The 14,719-nt window shown below is 34.1% G+C and overlaps 2 protein-coding genes across 2 annotated transcripts; both read left to right on the forward strand.

The window, feature by feature from the left end:
• The first annotated feature begins 10,148 nt into the window (after positions 1-10,148).
• LOC127902284 (uncharacterized) lies at positions 10,149-11,708 on the forward strand. The gene has a single exon (XM_052441137.1). It carries the CDS (start codon positions 10,149-10,151, stop codon positions 11,706-11,708), a length of 1,560 nt encoding a protein of 519 aa, XP_052297097.1.
• Positions 11,709-11,777: 69 nt separating this feature from the next.
• LOC127902285 (uncharacterized) lies at positions 11,778-13,579 on the forward strand. The gene is made up of 3 exons (XM_052441138.1): positions 11,778-12,607; positions 12,737-12,825; positions 12,939-13,579. The coding sequence occupies exons 1-3, from the start codon at positions 11,778-11,780 to the stop codon at positions 13,577-13,579; spliced, it is 1,560 nt and encodes a 519-aa protein (XP_052297098.1).
• Positions 13,580-14,719: the final 1,140 nt, after the last annotated feature.

Below are 14,719 nucleotides of genomic sequence, written 5' to 3' on the forward strand. Positions count from 1 at the left end.
TCATATTATATGTATTTATGTGATCACTATGTGTATTCACAAAAGACATAAATACAAGTTATCTTATGATTAATTAAATTATGTTCGCAGTTGATAAATAAAGTTGGGCACTTTATTTAGGTATAGACTGTAATAAATTCATTGAATGATTTGTCTTAATCATGGATGAATTTATTGATGTAGTGCGACTACATTGAATAGGATCACATATGAGATTTAATTAACTTTATAATAACTGTCAGACTTATTAAATCTCATAGGCATTGATTTTACTACAATCTTAATCTTGAGTTAGTTATGATTCCATTATTGTAATTGTTATTTCATTTGAGTTACCAATGGGCATGACACATACTTATAGTCAAGATTACCAGGTATCTTGGTGAGAGCAATTATGAGTATTGGAGTTATAGATTAACAATATAGAATTTGTACAACACATCTCTTGATGGGTTTTCGGTACTTGATCATAGAATTCTCTGGCCAGATTGTGTCGACGTATTTAATATGTTGAAAATGATCATTAGAGAAAACCGGTAAGTATCAAGGAACAAGATGTAATTAAATTGATTGGACAGTTGAGATATCGATTTAATTAATGATGTGGTACAAATGATTGAGCAGTCAAGAAATCATTGTGGTTTGGGACGAATTATTATTCGAACATACAATTATGGAGGTGAGTTCCAATCTTATAATGGGGTAGAGTTGGAATTAAATGATTAGGCTTATTTAATTACAAGCTTAATTGTTGTAGCCACTATTGTATGTTCCAAAATGATCCCCGAGTTAGCTCATTTAATTGACTGCACCACTACTGGATTAATAAGCAAGATAACTCTATTTGGGTCAAAAGCATAAATATATCATTTAGTGGGAGGCTCCATTTAATATGCTTGTGTGTAAGGGGCCTTATGTTATTTTACAAGGTGGGCTCCCTATAGAAAAAGCAAGTAACATGACTTTTAATTTTTATTATTTGGAGCCTAGGGTTTTCACTAAATGGAAATGTAAAAAGTCTTATTTTAGTCTTATTTTCCCTAAAGAAAAGAGATAGAGCCACATTTTATAGACCAAGAGGAAAAAACAATTTCTCTAATTTTGAGAGAAAAATTTTCTCCTGCTAGTTGCTTTTAGTGGTGATAAAGGGTTCCACACGTCAAGTGCATATCAAACTTGAGTTATGGCCTGAAAGATTATTTGGTGGCGGATCGTGATCTAGCAGGAGTGGTGGTGACAGATCGTGATCTGGGAGCCTAAATCACTTCAACGGAAAAAGCAAAAATTGTTCATCTTCTCGGATTGTCAAGGTATGATTTTCTAAATTACGAATTCCTATATATTGTAAGAGATCGGTCCTAAAAGTGTTTTTTTTTAATTTAAAAAACTGATTTTTCCCCAACAATTGGTATCAAAGTCATCTCATATTAATAAATAAGAATTTCGTATGAAATCAATCTTGATAGTTATGCATTATAGTGGCTTAATTTATTCAGATATATATTATTTGTTTAATATATGAATAAAGCGTGTTATGATTTGTCTTAATTCATTATTAGATTCTCTTATGTATTTTTCGTTTGGATCTATAATAAGAGGGGTGGCTTTTTATCACCATGTTTCCCTCTTGATTTATTTTACTATTATTGAAATTTTGTAAGCCAAAATTGGCCTAGGAAATTTGTAAATTAATAGAAACTTGCTGGAAACTGCAGCACCGAACCAGCGTACGCTGCAGCAGCGCTCGTGGCCAGTATGGGCAGCAGGGCGTGACCAGCAATGGCCAGCGACATGCGCTGCATGCGCAACGAACTGCGCAGTCGAGTTTGGTTTGCTTCCCATGAGGCGGCAGTGGTTAGCTCGGCATCGGAGATTGGTGGCAACTTTGAACAGCGGTTGAAGTTTGCGTTGATGGCGGCTGGAGAAGAAGTGGAGAGAAATATATGGATTTAAGGCTTGACAACAAGCCTATGGAAGATGGACATTGACAAGAAGCCCAATGAAGATTAGGCTTAGGGTTAATGTATTTTTTTTAATTTTAGGAAAGCCATGAATTAAGATTATTTAATTATTTTTCTATATGTTATATTTTGGATGATAACATGCCATGATAACACATCATATAGAATAGGTAGTGCCACTCTATGCATAATGATACATGATGTTCATTAATTATGAATCTCATTATATTGTTTGAAAATTAAATATGCTTAATAATATTGAATATCATCTAGATAATATTATAGGAAGCATGCAATTAAAAAAATTATTTATGTATGTTTAAAAAAAAAAACCAATTTTTAAATATTGAGTGGGAGAGAGAAAATTCAAGATAATTTTTCCCACGGGCTCTATTGTTAGTTCAATAATAAAATTATATATATACCTCGACTTCATGATACGGTGATGCTCCCTTCGAAGGGTATATATATTAGATATTTTATTTGATGAACTTCTCCAAAGATAAAATTGAAATATTTTTCAATCGATTGTTCACCCCAACAATGACTATTGATATGAAAAATACGTAGATTGAAACAATGGTTATACACTCAACTAAAATTTGTTATTAACCTTCCCAACTAAGTTCTGTTAACAAATTTAGGCCCAAAAGGATAACAATAATTATTTATCATGTCTCTACATGAAAGTAAATAATCCAATGGATAATTGGGTCTAGTAAGTGTAGACATGACTTCCCCAATGGATAGCTTATCAAAGCGGTACTAGATTATCATTACAATAAATAAAAATGCATTTATGGTTTTTTGCATTTTTGTTATTTATTGTGAATATTATATCAAATTATTTATGCATGGATGTTTTATTTTTCAAAAAATGTCTTCCCTGAGCTCACTTACTATTATTCTGAGTCAAAACAAACTCACTGGAGAGAACTATATAGATTGGAAAAAAAAAATCTATTCATTGTCCTGACTGCTGAAAATTATAAATATGTCTTAACCCAGCCATGCCCTCTAGTTCCAACGGATGATGCTCATAGAAATTAGAGGAGGCTTTATGAGAAATGGCAAAAGGCCAATGAAATGGCAAAATGCTACATTTTAGCCTCGATTTCTAATATTCTGCAGACCAAACATCAGAACTTGGAGACTTCCACTGAAATAATGGATAGTCTCCAAGAGATGTTCGAGCGGAGTACTCACTCCGCGAGACAAGCAGCGCTGAAAGGCATTATGAACTGCAAAATGGGGAAGGGCACAAGAGTTCGTGATCATGTCCTCAAAATGATGGACTATTTGAATGAGGCTGAGATTCAGGGAGCACAAATCGATGATAACTCAAAGATTGACATGGTGCTAGAATCTCTGCCAAAAAAATTTAAGGAGTTTAAGGTTAATTATAACATGAACAAAAGAAACATGACCTTAACTGAATTGATGAACGAACTCCATTCTGCTGAAGAGATCTATTGTACTGAGAAATCTCTAGGAAGCATAAATATTGCTGAAAAAGGTTCTTCTTCTAGGCCCAAGCCGAAAGGCAAGGGTAAGAAGAAAGCTGGGAAAAAGAAACTGTCTACCAAGCAAGATGGCAAGCCGAAAGGCAAATGCTTCAAGTGTGGACTGAAAGGTCACTGGAAAAAGGATTGCCCTAAGATTGTGAAATCAGGTATAGGAAATCTTTTTGTAATTGAGGTCTATTTAGTTCAGAATCCTATTGACACTTGGGTGTTGGATTCAGGAGCAACTAATCATATTTTTAATTCACTTTATTGGTTATAGGAAACTAGGAAAATAAGTGAAGGAAGCGTCAAGCTGCAGTTAGGGACAAGACAGTTTGTGTCAGTAGTGAAGACTGTATCTATTTTATTATCTTTTAATAATGAGAATTTAGTTTTGAATATTTGTCTTTATGTTCCAGACATTAAGTGGAATTTAATTTCAGTAGCTTGCTTGTCAAAACAAGGGTACACTGTAAATTTTGGATCCTTTGTTTTTATTTTTTATAATAAGAGACTTATTTGTTCTGGAACATGGGAAGATAATTTATATCATTTAAGTCCTATGATCCATTCTATGCATGACACATTGATCAATAATGATGAGCATACACATTTATCTAAGAAAAGAAATATTTCTTCTAACTAATGTTACCTCTGGCATTTGCGCTTGGGTCATAAAAACCAAAATAGGATACAGAGAATGATCAAAGATGGGCTCTTGGGTCTATTGGAAAATGAATCATTGCCACTTTGTGAATCCTGTTTAGAAGGGAAAATGACCAAAAGGTCATTCTCGGCCAAAGGAGTGCATGCAATAGTACCACTTGAATTGGTACATACAGATGTATGTGGACTAATCAATATTCAAGCTTGAGGAGGTTATGAGTATTTCATCACTTTCATTGATGATTACTCAAGATACGATTATGTTTATCTGATGAGTCACAAGTCTGAAACTCTTGAGAAATTCAAAGAGTATAGGGCTGAGACAGAAAAGCAATTAGGTAAGAACATAAAGCAACTTCGATCTGATCGAGGTGGTGAATTTCTTTCTGGAGATTTCAAAGAGTATCTGGTTGAAAATGAGATTATATCTTAGTTAACTGCCCCAAGAACACCACAACAAAATGGGGTAGCAGAAAAGAGAAATAAAACTCTTTTGGATATGGTGAGATCTTCACTTAGTTATTTGTCATTACCAATCTCGTTTTGGGGACTAGCACTGGAAACTGCAGTTTACCTCTTGAACTTAGTTCCATCTAAGTCAGTGCATAAAACCCCAATAGAATTATGGTCAGGTCGCAAACCAAGTTTACGACATGTCCATATTTGGGGATCACCAACACATGTGCTGAAACCAAAAGCAGAAAAAATGGATTCACATTTTGAGGTTTGTATGTTTGTGGGGTATCTCAAAGGAACAATGAGAGGTTTATTTTATAGTCCTTAATATAGGAAAGTGATTGTGAGCACACATTTCACTTCCCTCGAGGAAGACTATATGAATAACTTCAAACCTAAGAGTAAGGTAATACTTGAAGTACTGTCAGGTGATCAGGTCTTTCAACACCTGTTATAGAACAAGAAGAACAGCAACAACCAACTAATCAACACAAGATTATCCCTAAACAACCATTACTTTTAGAACCTCGTCGTAGTGGGAGGGTAAGTAGGTTACCTACGAGATACATGTTATTGGGAGAAACCTATATGACTATCTCAGATGAACATGTACAAGATCCCACTGGCTACAACGAAGCTCTAATAGACAGAGATGTTGAATTCTAGAAAAAGGCCATAAATCAAGAAATGGAATCTATGTATTCCAATAAAGTCTGGGAACTTGTAGAGGCACCAAATGGGGTAAAACCTATAGGGTGCAAGTGGATCTATAAGAGAAAAAGGGGAGTAGACGGAAGGGTGGAAACATTCAAAGTAAGATTAGTAGCCAAAGGTTTTACTCAAAAAGAGGGAATCGATTATGAGGAAACATTTTCTCTGATTGCTATGCTTAAATCCATTAGGATTCTGCTCTCTATTGCTGCAGTGCTAGATTATGAAATTTGGCAAATGGATGTTAAGATTGCCTTTCTTAACGGGCATCCTAAAGAAAACATCTACATGCAACAACTAGATGGATTCATACAAAAAGGCCAAGAGCACATGGTATACAAGTTGTAGAGATCTATTTATAGATTGAAGCAAGCATCCCGGTCATGGAACGCCAGATTTGATCAAGCGATTAAATTGTTTGGATTCATTCATAACATTGATGAATCATGTGTGTACAAGAAAATTCAAGAAAAATCTGTAGCCTTCCTAATTCTTTATGTAAAGGATATTCTTCTAATTGGAAACGATATAGGAGTATTGACTACAATAAAAAGTTGGTTAGCAAAATAATTTGATATGAAAGACCTGGTAGAGGCAAGTTATATTCTTGGTATCAAGTTACTATGAGACTGGAAGATTAAAACTTTAGCCTTGTCTCAAGCGGTCTTTATTGATAAATATTGGCTAGATTTAGCATGGAAAATTCCAAGAATGGTTTATTACCATTCAGACATGGAATTACATTCTCTAAGGATCAATCAGCTAAAACATATGAAGAGATAGAGAAAATGAGACGAGTTCCGTATGCAGAAGCTATGGGAAGTCTCATGTATGCCATGCTTTGCACTAGACCAGACATCTATTTTGCGGTAGGGATGGTTAGCAAATATCAATGTAATCCTAGACTTGAACACTTGACTGCGGTCAAGCATATAATAAAGTATCTGAAAAGAACTAAAAATTATATGCTTGTGTATTCTGGTGATGAACTCATTACAGTGAGTTATACAGATTATGACTTTATGTTAGATAAGGATTTCAGAAAATCAACTTCTGGCTATGTGTTTACATTAGGAAGTGGAGCTATTAGTTGGAGGAGTGTAAAACAATCTTGTATCTCAGGCTCCACAACTGAAGCTGAATATGTGGCTGCATCTGAAGCTGTATGGCTCCACAAGTTCCTATAAGATCTTGAGGTGGTACTTGCTGTAACTGCACCCCTTAAACTATATTGTGATAATAGTGGTGTGGTAGCTCAATCTAAGGAACCAAGGAACCACAAGAAACAAAAACATATTGAGAGGAAGTATCATCTCATAAGGGATATAGTGCAGAGAGGTGATGTGGAGGTTACTCAGATTGCGTCACAGCAAAACTTGGTAGATCCTTTTACTAAGGCCATACCTGGGAAACCTTTTAACTTGCACTTAGAATCCATGGGCATGCGTGAGATGTCAAATATGCTTTGAGAGCTAATGGGAGATTGTTGGGAAAATGTGCTCTTTAAAAGCATATGTGTTAATTTAATTGTAATAAATAATTTTTCTAATTAATAAAATATATGAGGTATTTTATTCAAGTATTTTAATTGCATTGATATTTTGAGTAAAGTCCATTTAATCATATTATATGTATTTATGTGATCACTATGTGGATTCACAAAAGACATAAATACAAGTTATCTTATGATTAAATGAATAAAGTTCGCAGTTAATAAATAAAGTTGGGCAGTTTATTTAGGTATAGACTGTAATAAATTCATTGAATGATTTGTCTTAATCATGTATGAATTTATTGATATAGTGCAACTACATTGAACATAATCACATATGAGATTTAATTAACTTTGTAATAACTGTCAGACTTATTAAATCTCATAGGCCTTGATTTTACTGTAATCTTAATCTTGAGTTAGTTATAATTCCATGATTGTAATTATTATTCCATTTGAGTTACCAATGCGCACGACACATACTTGTAGTCAAGATTACCAGGTATCTTGGTGAGAGCAATTATGGTTATTGGAGTTATAGATTAACAATATAGAATTTGTACAACACATCTCTTGATGGGTTTTCGATACTTGATCATAGAATTCTCTGGCCAAATTGTGTCGACATATTTAATATGTTGAAAATGATCATTAGAGAAAACCAGTAAGTATCAAGAAACAAGATGTAATTAAATTGATTGGATAGTTGAGATGTCGATTTAATTAACGATGTGGTACAAAGGATTGAGCAGTGAAGAAATCAATGTGGCTTGGGACGAATTATTATTCGAACATACAATTATGGAGGTCAATTCCAATCTTATAGTGGAGTAGGGTTGGAATTAAATGATTAGGCTTATTTAATTACAAGCTTAATTGTTGTAGCCACTATTATATGTTCCCAAATGATCCCCGGGTTAGCTCATTTAATTGACTGCACCACGACTAGATTAATAAACAAGATAACTAGCTATTTGGGTCAAAAGCCTAAATATATCATTTAGTGGGAGGCTCCATTTAATATGCTTGTATGTAAGGGGCCTTATGTTATTTTACAAGGTGGACCCCCTATAGAAAAAGCAAGTACCGTGGCTTTTGGTTTTTATTATTTGGAGCTAAGGATTTTCACTAAATGGAAATATAAAAAGGCTTATTTCTCTAAAGAAAAGAGATAGAGCCACTTTATACAAACCAAGAGAAAAATAATTTCTCTCTAATTTTGAGAAAAAATTTCTCCTGCTAGTTGCTTTTAGTGGTGATAAAGGTGCCCACACGTTAAGTGCAGATCAAACTTGAGTTATAGCCTGGAAGGTTATTTGGTGGCGGATCGTGATCTGGGGAGCCTAAATCACTTCAGCGGAAAAAGCAAAAATCGTTCATCTTCTCGAATTGTCAAGGTATGATTTTCTAGTTTATGAATTCCTATATATTTTATGAGATCGGTCTTAAACGTTTTTTTTTAAATTTAAAAAACTGATTTTTCCCCAACATCAACCCCACAAACACTACTAGAAAAATGGGCTTTACTGATACTTCGTTACTGACACTTTGTAAAAAGTGTCAGTCCTTATGTACATATGCACCATTTTCCGCTTTTGACAAATAGGAATCAGAGATTAATGATACTAGGGTGTCAGTAAACTAAACATCAAAAATCACTAACACTAAAGTATCAATGATAAAAAAAATTCATAAAAATTTTGTTTTAGCTCCAACTCGAACCTGAGAGCTCTAAGATTTAAAGCTTTAATGTTTGGAGCACAGACCATCAAATCTCGATGAGTCACAGTCATAATAATATTTAAATTATTAAAAAATGAAAATATAAATAACAACAACATAAAACACACTTGTTCTCCCCATCTAGACTATATCGACTGTCTCTATCTTGCTTTCATCGTTCACTTTCGCTTTCGTTTTTCTCTTCTCGATCTCTTCTGTTTTGCACTATCCATTTACAAATTAAATTCAATTAATTTAGATAGATAATGAAAACCTAAAACTCTGTTTCGTTTTTCCATTTTCCCCAAATTGAAACACAAACCAAAACCCTAATCGCTTGTTATCGAAGGGGTTTTTCTCCAACTTAACCATCCAGTGCCTATACTAGGTAAGCAAGTAAAAGCCATCGACAAGGGGTGAAGTGGCACCATCGGTTCGGTATTCAGGTAATCTCATTCTCCCTGACAAGTTAAGTCCAGAGAAAGAACTGTAGAGGAGGTTATCAGCTGGTAATGGCAGAATATTTTATTTTTTTGTGCAATTTAATTATTGGGTTTGTTTTAATTTGGCTTATGAATAATATTTTTGAATTTTTATTTTTGGGTTGTTTCAGATATTCATAAATTGAACAGTCGTGCAACCCTGGTGGGTTTTGTTTTCCAAATCTTTTTTTTTCTTTTATTTATTCGTAACTTGAAATTTTTGTTCTTATTTTTCTATATCTCACTCACATGCAGTCCAAAAATACAGGCATTTTAAGTGGTGCATTACTTAAACTCAAAACACTTGCTGCTGCGACTCTGTTTTTTCTGCCACATTTGAGGTCAGTTTCAAACTTTTGTGCATGTGATTTACTGTCATTGTTATTTAAAACTAAAAATGTGCATTTTTTTTAGTTTCTGAAATAAACTGTTAGCTTCGTTTCTTAACTTTGAGCAATAAGTTAGTTGATTTTGAATGTACTAAAATATGAAATTTGATTTTAGCTTTTGGCTTTGTGATTAGGAGATGATTGTTTGGGTGTTATATTGGCTGAATGACTGTGTATTTAGTGGTTACAAACTATTTACATCTCTGTTTCATGTAAAGAGAGGCAAATTTTGTTATATAATCCTACTTGTTTATTTATTCTGTTTTGGTTGGACGATTTGTAATAGAGACAATGACTATGATATGAATTAATTAAGTTTGTGGTTGTGAGTATTTTGAGATTGTATAAAGTTGATGATTTGTGTTTGATTCAATAAAGAAATGCTTGTTTTAAAGTAGTTCTGCATGTTGTATTTGAAGTTAAAAAATGATTTATAGAATCTTAAAAAATGACTTGCAAAGTGGTATGAAGACATTATTTATTTGAACTCTTAACTTTTGTTAGTTACTTGACTTATGAATTAGTTCGACTACTTAAAAAGCCATTAGCACCCATCTTACCTATTAATCTCCTATTTAAGTTTCAAAACTTATTTTATTTCAATTTCAGGATTTTGTCTAAATTATTATTATAATTAATGATTTTCCAGAATTATAAGTTTATTATTACAACTATAATCATAATAACATTGAACTTTAAATTAATCATGCAATTTAATTAAACTTAAACTGACATTACATATGTGAACAGGTAAAATATTTGAAATGGACCGAAGTTGGATAACTTGTGATAGATTGTCTGTAGAGTATCGTTCTGGAGTTGCTGATTTCTTAGATTTTGCCATTTTGAATGCTGAAAATCGAATGTCAATTAGATGTCCTTGCACCTTTTGTTGTAATATGGAGTTTCATACTCCTCAACAGGTGAAGGATCATTTATTTGAAAAAGGTTTTCTCCCAAGATATATTGTTTGGACTTGGCATGGTGAGACTGACTCTAAATCTACATTTACAAACTGTGAAGACCATTCACATAGTCAACGATTTAGATGTCATGATTACAGTAATATAATTGACATGGTCGAAGATGCTTACGAGCATTGTGATAGAGATCCTAGTTCTTTTAAGGATATGCTTGAAGATGCTGAAAAGCCTTTGTACCCGGGTGCAAAACATTCAAAGTTATCTAGTTTAATGAGACTTTACAATGTGAAAGGGAACTATGGGTGGTCCGATAAAGGGTTTTCTGCTTTGTTAGAAGTCCTTGCTGATATTTTGCCAAATAATAATACTCTACCTATGTCAATGTACGAGGTTAAGAAAACAATGAAAGTGCTAGGCTTAGAGTATGAAAAAATACATGCATGTCCAAATGACTGCATTTTGTATAGGAATGAATTTGCTGATCTTGCTGAATGCCCAAATTGTGGAGCATCTAGGTATAAAAAAAAAAAAGATAGCTCAACAAAATTTAGGAAAGGGGTTCCTAAAAAGGTATTATGGTATTTTCCACCTATTCCTAGGTTGAAAAGATTGTTTCAATCACCACAAATAGCTCAAAATTTAACATGGCATGCTAATAAAAGAATTAGAGATGGCAAACTTCGCCACCCAGCAGACTCACCAGCCTGGCAACTAATTGACAATAAGTGGCCAAAATTTGCACAAGAACCTAGAAATCTCCGTTTAGCTCTCTCAACTGATGGGGTTAACCCACATAGTACACTTAGCACTACTTATAGTTGTTGGCCTGTTATATTAATAACATATAATCTTCCTCCATGGTTGTGTATGAAGAGAAAGTTTTTGATGTTGTCACTTTTGATATCTGGCCCTAAACAACCTGGAAATGATCTAGATGTATACCTAGCACCTTTGATTGAGGACTTAAAAACTCTATGGGATGTAGGTATTGATGTTTATGATTCTTATAGAAAAGAAACCTTTAATTTACGGGCTGTCTTGATGTGGACAATTAGTGACTTTCCAGCATACGGAAACCTCTCTGGTTGTACTGTTAAGGGCTATTATGCTTGCCCAATTTGTGGGATAGACACTTGTGCATGTTGGCTACCACATAGTAGGAAAATGTCATATATGGGCCATCGCCGCTTTCTACCACTCAGTCACCTATTTCGGAAACTGAAAAAGGTTTTTAATGGGAAGCAAGAGTGGAATGAGCCTCCTAAAACTTTGTCTGGTGAGGAAATCTTTAATATGGTGGAAGATATAGATATTAAGTTCGGGAAAAAGAAGGCCAAAAAGCGGAAACATGATGGCGGTGGTGGCGATGATGGTGATGAGAACATAACTGAAAAATTGTAGAAAAAAAAGTCAATCTTTTTTTAGTTAGATTATTGGAAGCATTTATTAGTTCGCCATCAATTAGATGTGATGCACATTGAAAAAAATGTGTGCGAAAACATATATGGCACATTACTTCATCAACCAGGCAAAACAAAAGATGGGATTAATCCTAGAAAAGATCTTGAGTCTTTGAAGATCAGGGGAAAACTAGTTCCTGATGAAACAAACAAAAAAAATAAAGTCCTACCTCCAACTCCTTATACTTTGAGTAAAAAAGAAAAAAAACTGTTTTGTGAAACCTTGCTGAGTGTGAAAGTCCCTGATGGGTATTCTTCCAATGTCCAAAACCTTGTTTCAATAGATGATTGTCGGCTTCAAGGCCTTAAGTCCCATGACTGTCATACTTTGATGCAACAATTTCTACCACTAGCCATTCGAAACTGTTTGCCTATAAATGTGAGAACGGCCATAATCAGGATGTGCTTCTTTTTTAATACATTGTGCTGTAAAGTGGTGGATCCTAATACTCTTGACCAATTGCAAGAGGAACTTGTAATCACTTTATGCTTACTGCAGCAGTACTTCCCACCTAGCTTTTTTGACATAATGATCCATTTAACAGTCCACTTAGTTGAACAAGTTAGGTTATGTGGGCCTGTTTATCTTCGATGGATGTATCCTTTTGAGAGACAAATGAAAACTCTCAAGGATTATGTTCGTAATCGCTACCGCCCTGAGGGTTGTATTGTAGAAAGTTATATTGTAGAAGAAGCACTTGCATTTTGTGCTGAGTACCTCTCAAATTGTGATGTTATTGGGCTGCCTACTGGTTGTCCAATTGATTTATCTATCGAAAAGCCTTTGGGAGGTGCAAACATAAAGGTGGTTGATGATCCTTTGTTGGCACAAGCACACCGGTGTGTTCTAATGAACACCCCTGAAATCCAAATATATATCGAGTAAGTTGTTAAATTTTCAAAAAAATATTACTATTGTATTATTAGATTAATATACTAGTTTTTAAATCTTAATATGTTTCACTGTAGGGAGCATATGCATTATTTGGCATCAAGAAACCCCTATAAGGCAAAAACAAATCTGTGGTTGCAAAATGAACACATACGAACATTTTCTGGTTGGTTACAAGCAAAGGTTAGAATTACTTAACTAAATACAATATAGGATATAAACTTAACAAGATTTTTCTACATGTTACTAATTACTGTACTTGTTAAATTAATTAATAAGTGGCACATGATAAAGCAAATAATGTGCCGATTGACGAAATAGTGTGCTGGTTAGCAAACAAACCACGCTCAAGCGTGGTGACCTTCTCTGGCTACGAGATAAATGGCTTCAATTTTACAACGAGGGACCGGGACTGTAATCGTGTGACCCAAAATAGTGGTGTTAGGGTTGTTGCTAACACTCTACAGATTTCAAGCTCAAAAGATAAAAGTCCTCATTTTGGAGACATGACGTTTTATGGAGTCATTGATGAGATTTGGCAGCTTGATTATCTAATGGTTAAAAAAACACTTTTCAAGTGTGATTGGGTAGATGATAGAGGGGTTTGCACTGACAATTTTGGTTTCACTGTAGTTGATTTAAATCGGATTGGCTATAAATCTGATTGCTTTATTCTGGCTTGTCATGCAAAGCAAGTATTTTATGTAAAAGACCAACTAGATAATAATAAATCAATAGTTTGTTCAGTGACCGACAAAGCTTATAAGTTAAATGGGGAAAGATGTGAAGACGTGGATGTATTTTCTCCATTATCTAACAAACTTCCAGTATGTGAGTTGGATGAGAAAGATGATGAAGGAATTTATGACAGAAAAGATTGTGATGCTATTCCAATAGATATTGATTTAGAAAATCAGTGAATGCATTATTGTAGTTAGTTTCTAGCACCAATTTTCACAGTTTTCCAGTAAGTGATTTATTTATTTCATTATATGCTATTGCTCTTGTATTAACTTATTAATCTAAATGATATACTTATTTATTTTAATCATTTTCAGGATTGTAGGAGATGGCTGACGATGTTGAGTTCACTCTTCCGGAGCTCGACGGAAGACCAAGGAGAAGAAAACAAACAAACAAAAAAAAGGTTTGCAAAAACAAGAAGTTAGTCATGAAGCTGCAATTGAGTACAATTCTTATGGTGTTCCAGTTGGAAAGGGAAGAAATGATCTTAGGAGTTACATTGGAGTCATTGTACGTGAAACAATTTCAATTTTACTTGATGATTGGAGGCGTGTGCCACTGGAGATGAAGGAAACTTTGTGGGTTCATTTTCAGGTTTTGTTTTCTTATTTCATAGTATGTTTAAAGATTTTATATAACTTCCAGATTTTTTTAAAATTGTTTCTAATCCATGTTATTGGTTGACAGAAAAAATTCAAATTGAGCTTGAAATGCAAAAGCCAAGTATTAAAGTGGATGGGGGTTGCATCAAGAAACTTTCGATATGAGTTGGCAACTGAATTCGTTCTACCTAACAAGGACGATCGAAAGTCACTAAGGTTGCCTCCTATCGAATATCCAAGCATTAAAAAAGAAGATTGGAAACTTTTTGTTGACAAAGTTTTGTCTGAACAATTTCAGGTGTGTTGTTTGTTAATATTACCTGATTTAATTGTTGGTAGTTACTAATAATCAGTGGTAACTTTTTGTTCTTCATATAAACTGTTTGTGCAGGAAAAAAGTAAGAAGGCAAAAGACAAAAGAGCAAAGAATGTCTACAACCATCGCTTGGGTAGCACAGGATATGGTGGCATGTTGTATAGAAAAGTAAGTGTGGTAATATGGAGTAATTACAGTAACATAAGTAATCTAATGCGTATAATATAATAGAATCAATTATTTATGTTTTATGTCACCTTGTAACAGAAAAAGGAGAGTGGAGTTTCTGAGCGGGAGATTGATCGCAGTGAAGCTTGGTTAATGGCACGAGCAGACCGAGATGGCAAATATGCTTCTGATGTGACGCCAATTGCTGAGAAAATAGTAAGTCACTTGTA

The sequence above is a fragment of the Citrus sinensis genome, chromosome 5, assembly GCF_022201045.2.
Source record: "Citrus sinensis cultivar Valencia sweet orange chromosome 5, DVS_A1.0, whole genome shotgun sequence".
Lineage (NCBI taxonomy): Eukaryota > Viridiplantae > Streptophyta > Magnoliopsida > Sapindales > Rutaceae > Citrus > Citrus sinensis.